The 21,447-nt window shown below is 40.7% G+C and overlaps 2 protein-coding genes across 2 annotated transcripts; one reads left to right on the forward strand and one right to left on the reverse strand.

The window, feature by feature from the left end:
• Window positions 1–2,212: 2,212 nt before the first annotated feature.
• psmb11b (proteasome 20S subunit beta 11b) lies at window positions 2,213–3,064 on the reverse strand. Its single transcript, XM_008299486.1, has 2 exons — window positions 2,729–3,064; window positions 2,213–2,560 (listed from the first exon to the last, which is right to left on the reverse strand). Exons 1-2 carry the CDS (start codon window positions 3,062–3,064, stop codon window positions 2,213–2,215), a joined length of 684 nt encoding a protein of 227 aa, XP_008297708.1.
• A 1,039-nt stretch (window positions 3,065–4,103) lies between these two features.
• On the forward strand, window positions 4,104–18,728 carry LOC103369926 (protein sel-1 homolog 3). The gene is made up of 24 exons (XM_008298782.1): window positions 4,104–4,231; window positions 4,730–5,255; window positions 5,358–5,484; window positions 5,942–6,063; window positions 6,247–6,362; window positions 6,624–6,673; window positions 7,443–7,566; window positions 8,115–8,253; window positions 8,419–8,565; window positions 8,665–8,870; window positions 8,970–9,149; window positions 11,731–11,853; window positions 12,050–12,190; window positions 12,325–12,387; window positions 12,467–12,643; window positions 12,731–12,858; window positions 13,222–13,305; window positions 13,404–13,485; window positions 13,737–13,812; window positions 13,902–14,026; window positions 14,210–14,331; window positions 17,532–17,646; window positions 17,878–17,941; window positions 18,141–18,728. The coding sequence occupies exons 1-24, from the start codon at window positions 4,139–4,141 to the stop codon at window positions 18,374–18,376; spliced, it is 3,366 nt and encodes a 1,121-aa protein (XP_008297004.1). The 5' UTR covers window positions 4,104–4,138; the 3' UTR covers window positions 18,377–18,728.
• Window positions 18,729–21,447: the final 2,719 nt, after the last annotated feature.

A 21,447-nucleotide genomic window follows, 5' to 3' on the forward strand; every position in this document is an offset into this window, starting at 1 on the left:
CTATTTTGTATTTTGCACCATATAAAAAGGGCTTTTTTCAGCTTTTTATTTTTTTTCTCAGTAGAGATGCAATCATCTCAATCAGTATGCAGTGGATTAATCTTTCTAGATTCAGTTACTTCAGCTATGTGGTGGTTTCATGTCACAATATATGTTGCAGACAATCTAAATATCTAAATATCTAATATATAAAAGCCCTGTCTGACATTACACTGTGAACATACATCTGAACCAAAATGTGCACTTTTTAAAAACACTTAAACCCTTGTAACCAGCACAATGTCTTATGATGTGATAGTTTTTGACATTTTTATACATTGCATGTTGATTTGCACCCAAGTATTTTCTTTTGATTAGAAACAGCACTTTCTGCAGGGCACTGTTTGAGCACCTCTGCACGCAGTCACTTTTGAGTGCAGCCTTTCCTTTGCACGTCCACATTTCTTGATCATCCCCCGTCTGATGACAACGAATCAAGAGAGCCTTTAAACAAGTGGTGATGAGACAAGTGTTCAGCGATACGACTAGAAAGAAAACTTGCCACCCTAAGGTCACTCCTCAGATCCCTTGTACCCAGCTGTGTACTGTGAGGTTTATTAATGCCAAAACTACTGAGCAAGCACAAAACAAAGCCGAGCAGTAATCAATCTGCCAGTGAGGATTTGGGTGCACACAGGGACAGATTTCTAAAGCACAAAACAAGGAGCTGTCAAAGAATTTTTTATTTTTTTGGCAAACTTTTGGCTGATAGGTTTGTATGTTTCTAAAGTTCTTTTAGACATTTAAAAAAACAAAACAGATGTAGTTGTGTAACTTTAGAAGGCTGGGTATGTGACATTTCACTTTTTGGTCAAATCCAGCAGAGCTTGTTCTTTTCTCAGCTGGAGTGTGCATGTAAGGAATAGAAAGTGCCAAAACTGAACAAAGAGCTTTGAAGAGGCCAAGCGAAGGAAGAACTACTGCTCTCTCAAATCACAGTTCATCTGCTTGCAGGCTCTGAGCGTTGATTTACAATTCTGTCCTTGCTTCTTTTCAAAACACAAAGCTCCGAGTCTGTCCCTGCAAGCTTTTGAATCTGGACCACCGAATCGGTTTCCACTTGTTTTATTATTTTTTTTCTTTTTTTCTTTTCACTCTCGCTCAATAATTCTGCCATTAATGAACTTCCAAAGATGGGAATTATGGATGAGGTTTGGGAGGAAGGGAGGCTTTCCCCCTCTTACACTCACAGCTGCAGTCAATCACACAGTGGTACGAGTCGAGTGCACATCTCCACTCATGTTGCAGTCACGCATCTCTGCATGTAATTTATTTTATACTGTTAATCAGACAGAGATATGCCCACTGCACACATATGCATATGTGAGCCATTAAAACCTCCGTCACATACAATATATTAGAAATTAACTCATCATATCCGCATGTAGAGACACGACTTCATGCAAAGCTCAAGTATTTTGACATATAGCGTAACATGTAGTATATAAAACTACTCTCAAGCGGTGGATTGTGTTGCCCTGGAAACCTTCCACCGCCACACTTTGACTGTCTTCGCTAAAGTTTGAGAAGGTGTGGCTGAGCACTGGGCAGCTCTGTAAAATCCTTTGCAGACTAATTGTCGCTTGAATAATTACTAGTATGCTTAATTTACGACCACAGCGCTCAAACAAAATGAACAGGCACGTTCAGCAAAATTTCTTTTATTCATTAATTTATTGAAGTGTCAAAGAAACTTCAGAAGTAATCCGACAGCAGACACAAATCAAGTTTTCAGCCCGTTTATTGCTACAGCTCAATGTGTTCCCTCACACATGGCGATACATCATGACCTTCAGCCTCCAGACATTTAGATTTTTTTGGATTATTCATTTTCTGCTTCTCTCTGTTTATGCGATTCCACCACATGCAGGAGTAGGTAGTAATTATCTCACATGCTTGAAATGATTCATAATGTTTTAACGTCTAAATCAAAATGCCAGCCAGCAGTGCGCTGTTAGAACACATTTTATCATCAGCGCAAACAAAACATCAGCTGTTTATTAGAGGGAACGATATGCATGCCCAAATCATTTGAGAAATAGCCTGGAGGATGCTACTGCCTGTCCTGTTCATTAATTTAGTATCTGCTGCAAAGATGCTATCACGTCTCTCCAAAATACTCCCCGATGTTTGCCTTTTCTTTCCTCATGCCATTTTGGTTTGTTTCATGTCTTTACTCCGACAAAGTCACGTCCTGTCTCCCCCTTCCCTCATGTCTTCGCCTCTCCTTTTCTCTGTAATATTCCTCTTTCAAATCCTCTCTGCTCCTGCGAGTCCATCCGTTTGAGGTGATGTGATAGATGTCTACACAGTTTCCTGAGTATGCATCCCTGTGCGTAGCTCTGTACACAGCTTCTCTAGCTATTGATGTGGCCTCGTCCACTGTCAGACCCCATCGAACCCCTTGGTCCAGAATTGAGTAGGCATAGGGGGATCCTGAGCCCACAGAGAAGAGCGTTCCCTGCAGGCGAGTACCATCGCTGCATACATAAAACAGACCGGGTCCAGAGAAACTTGCTTTCTTTCTCGCAAAGTATTGCTCAGAACAAGTCAAGCTCTGAGTCTCTGACAGAGAGACCTTTTCATTGGGGGTATGGGAGAACTTCTCCTGGTCAATTATTTCACTCTTTGTTGTTTCTCCGCGACCTCTGAGATCAGTCTCTGTACCAGCATGGCATCCATCATCCACCTCTCCTCCATCCCACCCACACAGTGTTGCAGCAACACACAGCTCAGTTCCCTTGAAAGGATGAAGCATGTGTGAAAGCAATTTGGCAGCTCCTCTTGTGGACAACCGCCGGCCGTTGCGGAGCTGGTACAGCCGTAGTTCACGAGCCAGGATCCGTTTCCAGAGCGCACAGTCGGCCGACGTACCCGAGGTAGTGCCCACCAAGTGACTGTGAATGGGCAGGATCTTCTGGGACGCTGGGCACGCCACGAGGCCAGAGCAACTGGACCGAGTGTCTGCTGCTGCTAGAACGCCGCCCTGGAACATGAAAGCCAAGGTGGTGGTGCCATGAGACATGGGGAAGGGAAGAGGCACAGACTGGGAAGAAGCAAAAGGAAGGCTTGTGGGCAAGGAGGAGGATGATAAGATGGAGTCTTGAGATGAGAAGGCACTGGAGCTCTGGACGGTGCTGATTTGCCCAAATTGTATTGGACTTTCATCCAAGTACTCCGCCACTGGTATATAAAACCTAAACAGACTTGTGCTATTCCTAAAGGATGAACTACTCACATAATTACACGCAGTGCTCTTTCCAAATGTCCCTGAAAAAGACTGTTTGGTTAGACTGTCCTGAAAAAAGTCCTGGAAGTTGCACAGGTCCTGTAAAGCCATTGAATGTGAGGACTTTTGATTTTTAATATCCAAAAGAGAGAAAAGAAAATACAAAATTATACTCTTACAGTTTTTCCCAGTCAAGTCCTGGCCCAAATGTTCATATTGCTTGTCTGATAAAGATTTGTGCACTGCCTCGAGCTGCAGTAGTCTATTTTAGCAGCAGTCACCTTTTATATAGACAACCGAGTCCATGTTCATGTGTGTGTGGTCTCCTAAAACAAACCATCAGCAACATTACCGATGCTTCATTCCCTTGACTTTGAAGCATAAAAAAGTCAGTAGCCCATGGGTAATTAATTTTGGCTGCGATATCAGGTTGTTTTTCAGATCAGATTTCTTCAAAGTCTTGTGTGGGCGTAGGCCAAGAGGACGCGGGGTGATGGCAAAGCCTTGGCTCGAGCACATCAAATTAAGTTAGACTCTACGCTTTGATGCATCACTTGCATGGAAAGTTCCCTAATAGAATCACAAATAAAATAAATCAAACAACATTTTTGTTGCACAGCAGAGAAAATCTAACCAAGCCCTCTTAGGCACTAGCCCTTTAAAGATAATAAATGCAAACTGCTTGACTTGCAACACCAGAATATCAGGTAATCCTGCATTACACAGGGTGTATGCTCGCACAGCAGCCACTTGTTTGTGAAGTGCGTTAGCCAGTTGTTAAAACACTGTGAGCCAACATTATTTTAAAGATGAATAACTTTGAAACTTGAATGGATTTATAATTATTCCAAGGATTAAATATTTGTTTTTATGCTTTACTTCATCTCAAGCCAAAAAAAACTAAGAATGAATGTGTTTCACTACATCGTTTTTGGATGTGTCTTCACTGCTTCTGTTCTAATGGTAAGCAACTTTATCACACTGTAATTGCACTGATATCAATCGCTGAGTATGAAACCAGCACTCATTTTTCTAAATTTGAATATGAATGTTTTTTTAAAGCAGCTATAATTGATACTTTTTATAATTCTAATGTATTTAATGACAACTGAAAACACTGTGATAATGGGAAAGCGGATGCTTTTAGTGATGAACCTACAAATTATTTCAATTATCACCTGAATCCACAGCTCCCCCTCGATTTTACAAGGCTTTTTAACAAGTTTTAGCTCATTGTGTATCTCTGTGGACATCACCATTACAGTTTTGGTTCCCTCTCACTGCTCTTGTAGTTTTTGCTTTGAGTTGCAGCAGCCGGCTGTTGTCAGAGAAAAAGCTCTGAAATCTCTCTGTACACTGCCTAGCATAGAGATAGAGCATTAATTTGCTTGAGAGAAAAACACTGCACGCTTGCCTGTTTTTATTTAAATTCGCTTAATCTTTTTCTTTCGCTTCACTCAGGGCCGAACTGTAATACGAGCCATTTCGACCCACAGTGATGAGACGCTGCCTGACAATTACATAGGGTTTGACTCAGTCCCTGACAAAGTGGTAGATGACTCAGTGGTCCGTGTACGGTATCGATGCTCCAGGCCATGTCGGCTCGCAGTGGAAGTGGTGGTGTCCACATTAAGGAAGACAGATTTAGTGGTCTTCAGGAGGAAATGGATCAGCAGCACGTCCCAAGTCTACAGGATCCACCAGGTGCTGCTCAGATTGCCTCCGTCCATTTCATATCAACGTGACTTTTTCAACAGGAACATTTTGGACACGCAGAATGTGACAGTTCGTGCTTGGCTGGACTGTTTTAAAAATGGCAGTTTACTCAGCACATACCACAGCTCCATGTTGAGGATTTACAAAGTGCTAAAGATAATGCCACTCTCTGAGCGGCCAAGTAAACCTCCTGCTGGTTGCCCGTCATGGTCTGCTCAACTGATGTGGCAAATGACCAGCAACAGAATCCATCAGTGTCCGCATGAGTCAGGTCAGACCTTTAATCACATTTTCTCTGCATGTCCCATTTTTGTCTGCAAGGCTTTTCAAGGAAACATGAAAATGTTGAATGCAATCTGTTGCTTGTGCACAGATGTAATCGATGTGTTGAAGTTCCCTTTGGCAAGTACTGGTGAGCACTTTGGATTGGTCCACAGGTTCCAGCCTTTCACCAACAGAGCCTTAGAGAGAACCCGTCTCCATGCTGTGACAAAGCCAAGGTTGGACTTCTAATTTACTTTATTTTATCTCAAACTTATTCTGTATGAAGGTGAACCCGGCAGAATAAAAACATCCCCTGCAGGGAGCAGATTTTTTCGATATTAACTATTATAAAGATGGACACCAGCAGCACGTAAAGCCTCAGATGTGCACTATATAACGCCAGCGGTTCGTGTTTATATCAACAGATTGACAGGCCACAGGTCAGTGATTGTTTCCCTTTCAGTGCGGGCATCTGCCAGAACACACTTCACTTTTACTTCACTGTCTTTATAAATGACTTTACAAGCTTCACCAAGCCTCTTCACCAGAGCATATAAGCTTTTTATTTACGGTCAATGAAAGACAACGAGGTCAGTCATTTTTAGCAGGCAGCACAGCGCTTTAAATTTAACCTCGCGCTTGAGTGGCTCAAGAAATGATTTGTCAAATCATGTTTCGTTGCTTGGTTTTCAGCGTCACCTTATCTGTGTGGATCTACCTACTGAAATGGTGTCACCAGAAGCTCTGCGGGATCATCCATCATGTTGATAGGAAAATTTTATACGACTCCGTTCTGATACAGCTTACAGACACAGGTGGGTCACGGCAGCTTGTGTGTACACCTGATGCCAGTTTGGAGGATTAGACTGAGGTATCATGAGATGATTGTGAGTGATGATGTGTGTTCTGTGCGACTGTGGAACAGACTGCCTTATGTATTAATAAGGAGCTATGGATCTCCTGCGGTGAAATATATGATTGTCATGTCTCCTGTGTAGGGGACGTCGTAATTCAGGCACGAGTGACGACGGGGGAAGATGAAGCTTTCCAAGCCGGTGTAGTGTTGCCCCGGTGGAAATGGATTAGATTAGACTGTTACATACAGGACTCGAAGGTATAGCACCCCAGTATGTGCCTCCGGGTGGTGGTACAAGAAACAGAAATTAAAATGTAGCTTAAGGATACATCTTCTAGTCATCCTTTTTCTTCTGAGTTTTGTTTCATACCCCGGCTTTGTTTCCCAGCTGTAAGATCCTGAAAGATGGTTCCTTTCCAGCTGGGAAACTCCAGGCAATTGCAGTTGCAATTTGAAGTCGTTTACAGTTGAGTAGTTTTTTTTTTTCCGAGCTCATGCATTGTTATGTCTGACTTTCAGGTGCTGCTGGCTGCAACATGGGATGATGACACCCACAGATCTGATTATGAGTAAGACTTTTTGCTATGAAATATGCAAGACACAACTGTTGCCCTGAGACAGCAGCCGTTAGTTCAGTTACAGAAAAAGAAAAAATACTGAATACTGAACAAAACAATGAAATGCTTGACCGTTGAGTTAATCTGCACACTGGACAGGTGTGGCTTTAAAGGGAAATGATCAGACAGCGTGACTAGCACACAGACAGTCTTTTGACCAGCGACTATTAAAGTCACCTTCAAATGCAGCTTTTATTCAAATGCCACGGCGCCACAGATGAACAAGAGAAGGAAGAGAACAAGCTGTTGGCATGCTAGATGCTGGCGTGTCATTGGAAGCTGCAGCCAGGCACTTGAATGTCCACAACTCCACCATTTGTTGTGTAAGAAATCGTTTCAGACAGCTCTGGATGGAAGTGTCCGACAACGTGAGCCTGTCCCCCAAAATGCCCTCCAGCAGCTTCACCAAACAGTTCAGTGGGAGTGGAACAACATTCTACAAGACAGCATTGACAACCTCATTAACTCTATGTGGCACTCTGCGATCAAATGGGACATTCTTGTTTGTTACTTGTGATGTCTGGTCCATGAACCCACTCTCTAGCTGCCCATTATCATTTCCAATATGTCCTTTCTGTTTTGGAGATGCCGTGTGTTGGAACAAAAAGTGCTCATTCAAACAACTGGAGAGAATTAGATAAAATATTACATGCTACATTTATATTTTGGTTTAGTGTACAAAGATTACGATTGCTGTGGTATTTAACAACTAATCTGTTAGGTTTCAGGCCAGTATCCATTATGATGACACAGATGGATACTTTGTGATTGGAGGAAGCAGATACATGCCCGGCATACATGGGTATTTTGGGCCTTTAAAATACTACCGTTTTGGAACCAATGAGGTAAAGTGCCTTCTCTTCTGATTAGAAATCTAATATTGTTGCGCTGTTGTGTGACTACTACAGGCTTCATCTGGTAAAAATGTAGTGTTATACCTTGTTAGCATGTCCGTATGGTGTTTTCTATACGCTAGAAGACACATGATGAGTGAAACAAGCAGTCAACAACATGGCTGAGCATTTCTCCAGCATCTCAAAGACACACACACACAGTCAGGGTTTCATTGTACTTCTTTAGAATCAGTGTCTGGTTCAAACATGTATGACTGACTTAGTCCAACATTACAACTTGCCTATGTGTAGCGTAGGGTAGGAGCAGAGTCAAAGGTGAGCTTCTATGGGAAAGTGGTAAAGGGTGCATTAAATTAGAGGCAGAGACTGTGCATTGTAGAAGAAGCAATGGTGTAGAGTTACATTTGAGCCATTTAAAGCAGAAAAAGATTATTTTCATGTAAAAAAAAAAAAAAACTCGAGATGTGGTTTAAAGAGTTAAATCAATAACCAGACATGAACTAATGCCAGTTTCAAAAACGGCTCTATTTCTGTCACAGATAAAAAATCCACTTCACCCACAATCAACGTTTAATGAACTGGAGAGGGCTCATCGGGAATGTTGTGAAATAAGAGCATTTACAAAAGCTTTTCTACAGGAAGCAACTGAGAGTCACCCTCTGTCACCAGCCAACAAAGGTGAAATATTATTTTGGCATGTTCTATAAAAGCCGTGTTGCAACCATTCTACAGGGAGACACCTTGGATAGATCTAATATCAAGGGTGTCAATACAACAACAGCACACCTGTAGAGAAGAGGAGAGGAATACTGCTGACAGGTTGTCTTTTCCGTTTTATTTCAGGTGTCTGTACTTTTGACTTCTTACAACTGCGGGGTCAGTTCAAAAAGAAAAAGAAAACTTGCACACAAACATGGACGCTGGAAAAACAACTAAAATACAGCACACTCTTTCATTTCCTGCAAGCAAAAGAGGAGGAGATCAGGACAGGTGTTATAGATTTTTGCACTGTTTATGACATTGATCAATACTGTACGAAGTGCAGAGGAGATGTATTATGCAGCTTACCCACTTATCTGTTTTCTGTAGGATCTTTGGCTATGAAACACCTCAGAAAGACTTTGTTCGAGGAGGCAGTTGGCACAATGTTCCCTGTGGATAAGTCTCAAATGAAAATCACATCCAAATCAGTTTCTCTACTAAAAGTATCCTCCTGCTTTGGAAATCACAAAGCATCCCTTTTGTTGGCGACCATCCACCTTTCCGGCCTGGGACACCCAGTCAATCAACAGCAGGTTGAGTCAATGCCTTCCTTGTATCTTAATTGCCACTTTATCACATGTAAAGTCACTTCTGTAATAATGACTGATGATTCTGACCTCCGTCTGTTCCAGGGTCATGTCTATAGCTTGATTGGTGCCTCTGGTGATGACCGCTTTGCCCTGATGCATGCAGGGTACAAACACACACAGGGAATTGATGGATTTCCTAAAGACATTGACATGGCCTATAGCTACTATTCCAATGTCGGGGCACAGAGCAACACTGACATTTCACACGTACATGAAAATAAGGTATGTTTAAACAACTGAAATCAATCAGTTTGTGAGATTAGGTTAAGAAGACGGATAACGCTCTCATATCCATCTGTTCACTATATAGCTAAAGCCAGCAGCCGTTTAGCTTAGCATAGCTTAGCTTAGCACAAAGGGTGAAAAAAAGAAAGATATAACCATGTACATACAGTAAAACCTACAGACTGCATAAAAGATGGGTGTAGCCTGGAATCCAAAGCCAGTGCATAAGAGGTATAAACCTGCATTCTTTCAAATGACCAGCAGGAGTTGACTCCTCTTGTTTTAATAGGTAGTGTTTTAGGGTGTGGCTACCTTGCAGTTGACAAGTTGTCAACATAAGGGCGTTTATAGTGTCCTCATATTTTCATATGTCACTCCTTATATTTGGTAGCAAGAAAAACAAGATGGCGACAATGAAACTGAAAATTCAAGACTTCATGTTAGTCTACAAACCAGTGGGCGACATTTATCTTTACTGTATGGTAAAACCACAATTGTTTTTCAATATTGCATTTGTAAAAAGTAAACAGAAGAGATATTAGATGCTTATTAGTAAAATTGAAACTGACAGTAGGCGGATATTTTTTTATTTCTTGACCAGCTGTTGTCACTCTTTGGAGCTAAGCTAACTAACACATATGCGAGTGGTTCATCCTACCTCTCCGCAAGACAGTGATACACATAAAAAGTCAATATGAATTTTATTGCAGATGTCTAAAACAAAGATAAATAAAATAAATGCACAACATAAAAAAAGCCATTCAAGCACAAATGCATTTACACAAACATGCACACCGAGTGTACACATGTGTGCAGGCCCATGACAGCGATGTTACAAAACCTGCAGTCCCCAAAATATGATTAATAGTGTGTTTGTTGGTCCAGCCAGCTGAATCAGAGGAGGCTGCAGTACAGAGAGAATAGGTGGGTCTTAAATCTTCATTTAAAAATGGGAATGAGTTTGACTTCCCGGGGAATAGAGGGAGAGCACTCCAAAGATAAGCAGCCTGCTTTGAGACTACTTCCGACTGATTTCCTGTTTATTCTCCGAGTATTTAAATAAGCTGGATCTAATTAACAGAGGTGCATTAAAACAGCGGCGATATGTTACTGTCTGCTGCAGCTTGAATAGGCAGCCAATGCACCAAGAAAACAATTGTTCTCGGGTCTAGTGGTGAAAATTTTTATCTACAGCATTTAGAACCAGCTTAGAAGCTCTCTAACTCCCAGAGTAGATGACAGTACAGCAATCCATCTGGAACTGATATTGATTAAAGGTAATGAAACCTTGTTTTCTATTTTCTGTTGCTGTCTGTGTGTTGTTTTGTCGGAAGACAGCCAGAAGTGCTCAGGCGACTGGCTTAAAGAGGGCCAAGCTCAATTAAAAAAAAGGTGGTGACGTGTGCTTCTGAGCATTGATCAGGATTTGGAATTATTTTAATCACAATCACAACTGTCAATCAAGTCTTATCAAACCACACCCACACAGTCCTGATTGATGCAGTTCTGTCTCTAAAAAACGTTAAGTTTCTGTGCAACTATACTGCATTCTCAATTGTGTTTTGAGGGAAGCATATTTTTTTTGCCAGATTATGTTTGTGTTTGAAGTATCACAAAGACGTTTTCAAATCAGCAAATGAAGGAAAGCTTCAAACATGTTGTCAAAGTGTGTATTTTTACTCAAACTTTGCCAAGTAACTGGTGTCTAAATTTAACCAGGGTCAACCAAAGTGTGATATTTTTCAAAACCTAACCTTGTAGTTTTGGTACTTAACCAAATCAAACAGCAAGTGGAAACTGACTCAAGACAACGAGTGAAAACCAAACTGATGTCTAAGAATAATAGTCCTACATGATGCGTGAATCCCAGTCTCCTGGTTTAAATCCTGTTGCTGACTCATTCCTCCTTCCTCCCCTCCTACTTCCCTTCATGGATTTTGTGGCTCTTTTAAGCAAAAAGCCTTTCCTATCATGTCACAAAGCATAAATGAGAATGCAGTTTAGTTGTAAGGGGACATAAATTTCGGGAGACAGGGCTGAATCAGCTTACTGGAGATTAGTTAAATGTATAACACCTCAGGTTTGTTTTTTAGCCTGTTTTTTTTGGGTTTTTTTACCTTCGATACCATAGCGAGTCATGTGTATTTAAAGTAGCTATAACAAATCTGCATGTCCTTTTGGCTTTGGAGCTCTTAACAGCAAATTTCGATTCACTTTTTAGGCGGCAGGCTCACAATTTAATGTTTTATCTCACTGTTTCTGCTCTCACAGTGTTGATTTCGAGCGGAAAAGCAGCTGGATGATGGATCTGTCAGCTTGTAGAGACCACAAACAGAGCTAAAAGTTTTTGAATATTAGACTTAAATTTATCAGGTAGCCAGAAATATGACTAATGAATGATAATGTTGCTCTCGTAGATGGAGCTGTGTTATTAGAAATAGCTGGCAAGCGTTAATGATCATTCTAATGGTGACAGTAGTAAAATAGTAAAATTATGAGGTAGTTAGTATTATTATTCATAGCAGAAGTGGTAATAGAAATACTTTCTTAACAATGATTCTGTTTCTTTTTCCTAAAGCAATACGCACTTGAACGGATCTATATAAACAATGAGGAGGATTTAAAAACCCTGATGCATGAGACAAGTGACGTCCTCCAGTATATAAAATATCAAGCAGAGAGAGGAGACATAGCATCTCAGGTATGTGTGATTTACAGAGTGGGTTTGACTTTTAAAGAGATGCGCTGTACTAAAAGGGACTGTATGTTATTTTATTCTTTTTGTGGAAGATGTATAAAACCTTAGAAAGAGTTCACTCCTACTTTAATTTTCTTCGTTGTGGTCAGTTGCCGAGTCAGTGCCCAGAACCGTCTAATAAAAACTCTATTAACTTTAGAAACGCTTGGGAACAATGCTGTACTGGGGACAAAATGGACTCTCAAAAGACGTAGCAGGTGCCGTGAAGTGGTTTAAGCGAAGTGCCATGCAAATGAAGGATCCCTCTGCCATGTACGACTACTCCATCCTCCTGATGAAGGTGCTGTGAGATTATAAAGACTCAACCTACTTTATGATCGAATCGAACACTGGATGTTTGTGTGCGTGTGTTTGTGTGCGTGGTGCCTGTGTTTTGACAGTTATTGATTCACTGATTGATGTTGATTCCTTCAGGGCCAGGGAGTGAAAAGAAACTACACCAGAGGTTTTCAGCTGCTGAAAAAAGCGGCGGCAATGGTGAGCGTCTAGCAATCAATCGGTGTGTTTACAGTATATGTGCTCACTATGAGTAGCAGTGTCTGTTTCCTCGCTTTAGGGCTCAATTAACGCCTTGAATGGTTTAGGCTGGTACCATGGGATCGTTCTGAATGACCACAAAAATGCAGTGAAATACTTTGAACAGGCTGCTTTGAATGGCAGTGAAGATGGGATGTTCAACCTGGGAATTTATCATCTCAATGGGAAAAATCTGGACAGACCCCGCAGGAATGAGGTTCGATTCCCACGCCTGCAGAAATGTATTTGTTGTCACTCTCCAGGTATGATAAGTGAGCTGATATGTTTTCTGTATGATCCACAGAGTGCTGCATTCCAACAGTTTCTGAATGCGTCTCGGTTTGGCCATGTAGCTGCATCAGTGGAGGCTGCGTGGTACCTTTCGACAGGAAGCCTGGAAGGGGTGTCTCAGGATGTGGAGAGGGCTGTGATGTAAGAGGCTTTCATTAGCTTGGTGAAGAAAGCTTTGTTATGGGCTGTTGCACTGTAGCCTGCAGCTCAGTGGCATCTAATTTCAATGACAGTGGCTAATTCAAGGTCAGAACCCAGTATTTGCATATCTAAAAATAAGAGCCACTGTCACCGCGTTATTGTCTGGCACAGAGAGATTCTGCTTACCAATGTTCCTCTGGTATCTTATGAATTTAAAGAAGCCCCTCCTGCGGCTGTTGCTGCTTTTTTTAGAATGACCTCAACAAATCCGGAACTATTTTTGGATCATGTTAAAATATTTTCCGTTTATGTGGGATAAATGATATTCCATAATTCATCAGCCGTCCTTTGCCCTCTGCGCAGAATGCTAAAAAAGGTCTGTGAGCAGAATGGACACCTTGGATTTATGATCAGAGAGGCTCTTCAGGCCTACCTCCAGGGCGCTCGGTAGGGACATTAATTTCAATTTCTTTTCAATTGTCCTCATTGAATCATTTCCTCTTGTCTTTACTATTTGTTTTTTGTTTTTATTGTGTTGCCAACAGGCAGGATGCATTTGTGAAGTATGTCCTGGCAGCTGAAACTGGTCTGGGTTTGGCCCAGAGCAACGCTGCACACCTGTGTGAGGTGTGTGCTTTCAATGCTTTGTGCCCGTCTTTAAACTGAACACTGCCTGAACCTTTAATCTAATTTTTAAGCAGAATTCTGCAATCAATGTCTCATAATTGGAGTTGTCATGGCAGCTGATGAACAAATTGCACACAATTCCTGTCAGGGACTAAAAGAAGAAAGCCAGAGGGAAATTATTAGCTGTTGATAACATAACCTTCATCATTCCTCTGCTCTTTTTCACTGTGCAATCATTCTCCCAAATGCAGGAACTGAACTACAGATATGATTGTCAGTGGAGATATCATAACTACTCTATATTAAACCATGATCCCCATCCATCCGGTGAGTTCATCTCATTTCATTTTGCTTTAACCTCCCTCTCTCCCTGTCAATCTGGTCACTGAACAGCAAGTATTTATCTTCTTTTATAGCTCTGCTGAAAATGGGAGACTACTACTACTACTACTCTTCCTCCAGTACACGAGAGGAGTCATTATCCTTGGCTGAGCAGGCCATATCAATGTATGGCAGAGCGGCTCTAGCAGGCAGCCCTCAGGTGACAGATTTACTTGGGCTGTAATCTCATCACCCTATGATAAACTTAATTAAACTTCCACGGGCTCAGGCCCACCGCAATAAAAACAACAAACAGCATTATACAGTGTTATTATTTGGAGACTTTCTCAGTGAATAACCCATCAGCCTCTTGTTATGATTTTATTTTCACACCGACTCACAGGGAATGTACAACTTGGTTGTTTTGGCACAACAAGGACACAGTCTTCCTCCGAGCATCCACGGCTTGTTTAATGTGTCGCATTGTGATGAGCTGGATACTGTGATGGAGAAGATCTTGAAAAGGTACTTTTTAAAATCATCCACTCACACTACAATGAATGAAGACAATCAGTGCTATTGGGGTGACCAATGTTAACACATATTCAATGACCAGGGGCACTTTTTAGCACATTGTAAGAATGAGACTAACACTGATATGTTCTACTGTTAGTTGAACAAAAGGTTGAAAGCTTGTTTCTGTGGTAAGCTACTCTCTGCTAGTTACTTATTTACCATAAAGACATGATAGCCGTAGCAACGCTCTTCTCTAACTCTCGGCAAGCAAATATGTTACAAAATGGCACATTTTTTAACCCTATTCAGGACTTTTGGGGTCTTTTGAACCCCAGGCCATTTGGTTTAGGTGACAGGTATTGTTTTTTATTTTTATACATTTTTTTTAATATAAAAAGAGGGACATTTGTCATGCATTTGGAACCTGAAAATACTTCAACTTACTGGAAAATGTATTTAACATCATATAAAAGTCTACAATGAATACCAACAAATATTTTGCACATATTCTTTCTTGGGGTCGAATGGACCCCGAAAGACCTTCTACATGTGGCAACATGAAAATCCTGAATAGGGTTAAGGTGAAGTCAGTTTCATCTTCATTTTCAGTTTCAGCTTCATCTTTGGTAATTTTTCAAAAATGTGACTGATTGATATTTGATGTGACCAATGCAACTCCATAGAAAGCTTTGTTGTTGTAAACGAGCCTCTTACACAATTTTTAGGTTTCCAGCAGACAGCTGTAGTTTGGCAATGTTGCTGCAAGTTTTCCAGAAAGTCTTATTTCCATATGCAAAGTAGATTTGTAGAAAACTTACGGTAGACTTCTGGCCAACTTTGTAGACAATCACAGGGTCAACACAGAGAGACAGGAAGCCATTCATTCTCACAAACACACCATGAAAGTATAAAAAAATCACTCTTGAGAGTGTTTTTTACAAGACACAACACAAAGTTTGGCAGCACTCAACTGTACATTTGCCACAAATCCATTTATTTTTTATTTTTTTAAATGTTATTTTTTATTCCTTTATTCCCTAAGTTAGTAAAGAGAGACAAGATATGTAGGGAGAAGAGCAGGGAAAGGGCATGCAGCAAATCTTCCATCGGAGACTCGATCTAGGCTTGATCCATGGCCACTGTGTCTGGGACTTTCAGACCCTATACATGATTTGCCCTCAACCTGTTGGGTTACTGAGGCGTCCGCCACAAGTCTAATTTGCATATGAAAATATGACCTTGCTGCAAATGTGTAGCAAGAAGGTGAACTACAACTGTCTGCCAGAAACCTGGAGAACTATGAATAATGCCATTGTTGCCAGAAATGCTGTCTATCTTTCTGGCAAACGTAAGCTGATAAGTTTTATAAGTTTTTTTTTTTGTTGTTGTTTTTTTTCTAGGAGGTTATTGGAAGTTGGCACTGTTGGCAAACTCTGGTAGCAAACCACATACATATGAATGTATTTCCAGCAGTGGCAAACTTCTCATTATTATCACAATGTTGCTGGAAGTGTGCCACTAGTAGACAACACTGGCACATTTGTACCAACCCTGTTTTTTGGCAAACTGATGTCTTCGCTGCAAATCACTCAAAAATTGGCCACAAAATGTTGCTTTTGTTTGGGCTTGTATGGCTTTTTGGAAAATGCTTTTTTATTTTCCTGTCATCAGTTAGGTGAAAGGATTGATAGCACTTATTTAGGCCATTTTGAACTGCAGGGACTGGGCGGCCCAAATCTTTGTGCATGGTGAAAAAACTGCTCCTGTACAACATCTTTCAGGGTCATTTTCAGGGGAGTAAAAACTGCTTCTGAAAGACTGTTGTCTGGGTCTTGAAGCTGATTGATTAAACTTGGAGAAGAAAATTATGACTGGTTGAATTCATAGACTGTATAAAAGATCGACGTAGCTGCCGTGACGTCACCCGTTGGTTTCTGCACTGAGAAAATGAAGCCAGGGTTTTGCTACTTCCTGGTTGACATCTTGGATTTTTGGAGCCAGTGACGCAAAAATCGTCGGAGGGGGCCGGAGCCATAGGAGCAGCGATTGGTCAGACGGATTGAGAGGCAGGCCCTCTCTGCCCGCCCACATTTACCGCCTTCTGCTCGCTTCGTCTGTATGGTTGCTGCTGACTGTCAATCAAGCCAGCCACGCCCCTTGCACTGCAAAATTTTGACGATTTTTTAAAAATTCTGTATTGATTTATTTTCAGATTGGCCACCTGATCTCTAAATTTGACTATGAAAACTAATAAGAAAAAAATCCTGAGCTGTAGGAATGCAATATTTCGTGAACTGTGATCACTTCTTTTCCAATTCAAGTCTATGGGAGTCAGGGCTTTTGGAGCCAGCAGCTAGCGGACGTAGGTTTTTGACACTTCCGGGTTGGCTTCATTTTTCAGGGCCAGTTGCTCCGTCCATCTTTTATACAGTCTATGGTTGAATTCAGAGAGAACAACCTGCAGCATTTTTTCTGCTTTCTGTATGCCTTTGTTGAGTAGCAGTGTTCTCTCCAACATCACCACTAAACAAGATGAAGTTCATTGTACAGGCAAACATGGCAAACCCTTTGTTGGTCTGTTTCCACTATGACTGTAGAACTGGAATTGTTGACAGTAATGCTCTTTGTCGTTGTTTTGGTGACCTCTGAGTTAACATTGCTGTCAAAGTTTTTGAGTCTTACACCCTAGTGGAAACAGAAATGCTAAAGGGACTGATTAGCGAGATGTTCCTGTAATTGTTTGTGAAACCTCACACCTGTCCCGGGTTCCTGCAGTAAAGACGTCTGTAGGGTAAACTGTGATGGCACCTGCAGCAACCTGTTAGCTTAGCTTAACACAAAGACTAGACAAAGGTTGAATCAGCAGCTAGATTGACATTTTAGTCCTTGTGCAAATCTAACAGTAAAAATGATTGAAATACTGACATTTTGGACAGTGCTCCATTTTTTGTGTTGGATGTTTGCGGACAGCTTTGTATTTTGCTTGAAACTGGTAACAATGTTCTCTTGTCATTTTCAGTAAGAATGCAAATTTGCTCATACATGCCACATTTCATAAATGCAAAGTCAGTTAAGCTAAATGCTAAGCACGTTTATGTCAGACTCCCGCTGTCTGCTCATTCATCATTTCAATGTCGTGTGTTTACTGTTATTTTAACAGGCTGATGATACCATCATGTGTAACACAGTTTCCATTTTTTATCTTTAAGATGTGTGGAGACTGAGGCTGAAGAGGCAGTAACGCCCTGTTCTTTAGCTCTGCTCAGACTCCAGATGGGAAAAGCCTTGAGGAGAATGACTCAGAACGGTGCACAGCTCCTCTTGGTAGGCATGAGGCAATCAACCCATACTGTATGTAGTAAGAGAGAAATTCAACACACTGCAAGCTGCACGCGCTCAGTATATTCCTCTCCTCTCATAATTTGATCGACTACTGATTATTGAAATATGTGAAAATGCAACTCTGATCATGAGTCAGACATTAAAGCCATCTTAGACAGCTATTTTGAGAAAATATGATAATTTATTTAAATCCTTCTCTTTATTCCTCTGTAGGCATATGCATCTGTTCTTTCGGTCTGTGTCTTCGTTGTCTTTGTGGTGTTGCAGGGCTGGCTCCGTAAGTATTTTAGTTCCTCACGATTGCACCCAATTGCAAGTATTTGCCACAAGATGGTGCAATTTCCCCATATATTGGTTGACACTGCCTACTTCTCTGATCTGTGTATTTAAAGATAATCTATGTAATTCTAATGTCATGTTTGCCATGGCAAGTGTCTTTACCTCCTTTCATCTTCCTTATCTGCAAATCAACACAGAACGCAGATGCCGTGCGATTGCACTGAGGGCAAGGACGTCATCTGTCAGCAACGATGGTGTCAACTTGAGTAGAGAGCAAGATGGCATCATGGGAAGAACCTACAGGGCGGCCGGGAATCTATGGCTTACCGTGAATGGGGAGCAGTGGCTCCGGCAGACCAGCGATTTGGCGGTGACTCTGTCGGGCGTGTGCCTGTGTGCTTTCTGGACCACACTCCTCTATCATCTCTTATGACATACAATGCCCAGCACAGTGACTCAGTAGCCACAGCACGAGCCGCAGACACAACATATTGTAAGAGCATGCATTTAGGGGATGAGTTATAGAACTATTCGTGTGACACATTTGGGTTTTGGAGGCATGTGACTCATTTTTAGTCGAGAAGGAGACAAATGCTGCTTTATCTGTGTGTTGATAATGTGTCCTCAGTTACCATTTTGCCATTGTTTTGTTTGTGGAGCCTGAAATATTTATCACAGAGTTCATTTAGTTATTGCCAACTTGCAGTTTATATTGCCTTTGGGATTGTGGTGCAAAGAGAGAAGAGTGAGCCTTTTCTTTTGTGATGTTAAAGACCAATAAAAATACAGCTGTATATATATATATATATATATATATATATATATATATATATATATAAAGCATAAAGAGTCAGCCTCAGTGATGGATGTGTCAAGAGATGTTGTACCTTAGGTCATGATCTAATAAGTCAACTATTAAGGCTTTACCCTGGTCCTATCAGTGACATGCTGATGATAAACCTCGATCAGGAGACAGGACATGCCACAACAGCATGCAGGGCACTTAACATCTTGTCTGGTCCGAAGCCAGAGCAATGAAATTTCAAATGGTATTGATTTAGCCTCTTGCTGGGCGGCTGCTTCTGATCGATACATAAGATAAGGCAATATCAGTTTTACCCATCGCTAAGGAGAGTTTGGCTGGGAAGGAAGTTGCCGCAGCGATGTCGAGGGTGACACCTCAAACACGCCTTTAGAGCCCTTTGTTGGGGTATTAGTCAAAAACTAATGCTCTCTGTGGTGCTGTTGTTTGCGTGCTCATAAAGATAACACAATGGGCAATATCCTTGGAGGGATTTTGTTTCTATGGCTGCTAACAAATATGAAGAATAGGCAGTTACTCAGTTCTTAACAGTTATTTACAGCTCCGAGTGACTGTTGTGATGATGTGCAGTTTATAGCTGGTATTCATGGAGCTGTCATTAGTTAAATAAGGAGTTTCACAGTGTAAACAGCTCCATGTGGAGCTCCTTCAGTTCAGAGTGACGTCTATGTGTAATTTGGGGATGGACTAATGATCTCCCTCTTCTTTCTTCTATCTCTGTCCCACGATGTCGTCTGTCTCCATCTTTAAAGAGACCAGTTATCAAACCAAAAACACTGCGTACATGTATGCTGCAAGAGTCTCTTGTGTTTTCTGCAGTTTTTAAGGCACTAGTTTTTACATCACCATCAAGAGTGAACCTATGAATAAAATGAAACAACTTCTAAATCTGATTAGAGTGAGGAAAGTTAATGCTATTACCCCATATGAAGTGGGATTCATCTCAAGCGATTAAACTTTTGGCAGTAACCAGGATATAAAAACAAGACTGAGGCTCATGTCATGGTAGCGGTTCTGAAAGACTGCACTGCACTCAGGCTGCCATTATTTAACTGTTAAATTACCTGTTGGTTAGTTTCTTCATTAATCAGTTTGTGGTTTGGTCGATTAAACGGTGAGAGATGTTGGTTATTGTTTCCAAAAGGTCAAGACAACATCCTCATATCTTGTTTTGTTCACAACCCAAAGATATTCAATTTACTGTCAAAGAGGAGGAAAGAAACAGGAAAATACTCAAATTTAAGAACCTGGATACTTCTGAATAAGTTATTGATTAACAAAATGGATCTTGAGTCCTTTAATAGTTGACAACTCATCGATTAGTTTTTGCAGCTCTACACTGCAGGGCACTGCTTTGAGCTAAGTGCTAATGTCATCCACTCTAACATGCTCACAATGACATTTATTTTACATTTAATATTTGTAATTAAGGGACATTACTTTGTAGAAATCAGTTTTCACCTTAATGTGAAAGAGTCTTTTATGTAAATTCTTTTCACAAAAGCCAAATTAAATTGACCATAATTCAGTGTTGAAAATTAAAAAAAAAAAAAAAAAAAAGGAAAACTTACTTTTTTTAAAGACTCTGTATATTTTAAGCCTCGTGTACTTTGACATGGCAGTAAAAATAAATGATGAGACATTGTGCCACCCCAATTTTAAATAATGGTCTCAGTCTGACCACAAGATTTGGAAATTAAAAATGTAAATATGTTTTAACAATTTCTTCAGCAGAGTTTTATTTAGTTGGGTGAGATAGATGCTTTTGTTTAATAGATGGTCAAAAATAACAGGAATTTCATAGGGGTTAGTCACAGGCTCATTGCTTTTACAGTAGCCCCTCAAAGGCCCAATCCCAGCCAGTAGAAACCCTGCGGGGAAACATTTTGACTTCATGATGCTACTAGAAGAAAAGTCATTAAAAATTCATCACCTGGACATCACTGATATCTGTTCTATTTCATGGTCTCTCGTTGTTTCCAGTAAAAGTCAGATATATCAACCTGGAGTATGTTCAGGAAGAAGAAGCTTTTCAGTCAAAGTTTTTCCGCTAACATGAGACGCTTCAGCCTAACGTAATTGTGACTGCTCACCACTTCTGTTCTGCAGCTGCTGTCTGCTCTTTCACCTATTCCTGTTAATCATTGACACCATTCTTTATTCAAGTCACAGTTTGATATTGTAGTTGTGACTCACCATCTACTTCTACCTTAATTATTAAATCTCAGACATGAATCCCCACAAAGTCAATGGATTAGAAACTCTTCATTGGTCTATTTTATTCCTACCAACTTACACCTTTTGAGACTCCACTGATGTATATATTTCTTCATGTATTATGCATTAAAACTACTGTCCTCTGGAAAGGTTTTTTTTTTCCTTCTCTGAGTGTGATTTTCAATTATGTGATGAATAGATGGAATTTTCAGCTGATTATTTAATAAGATGATAACACACTGACTGATGTGACCTTGGATTGACACATTGTGTGCTACAGTTCATGGCCAACTTTGACCAGCTCTGCTGCACACTTACAAATTAATTTACAGCTTCGACAGTGTTCCTTCTTTTCTAGTTAAATTAACCTCTTATTGAACCCTTTGGAATATTTGATTGTAACGGAGGAATATTCACCGGTAGGCATTCTTGTTCAGAAAAAAACTAATATTTGATTTCCTCCG

Source organism: Stegastes partitus, unplaced genomic scaffold, assembly GCF_000690725.1.
Source record: "Stegastes partitus isolate 25-593 unplaced genomic scaffold, Stegastes_partitus-1.0.2 Scaffold30, whole genome shotgun sequence".
Lineage (NCBI taxonomy): Eukaryota > Metazoa > Chordata > Actinopteri > Pomacentridae > Stegastes > Stegastes partitus.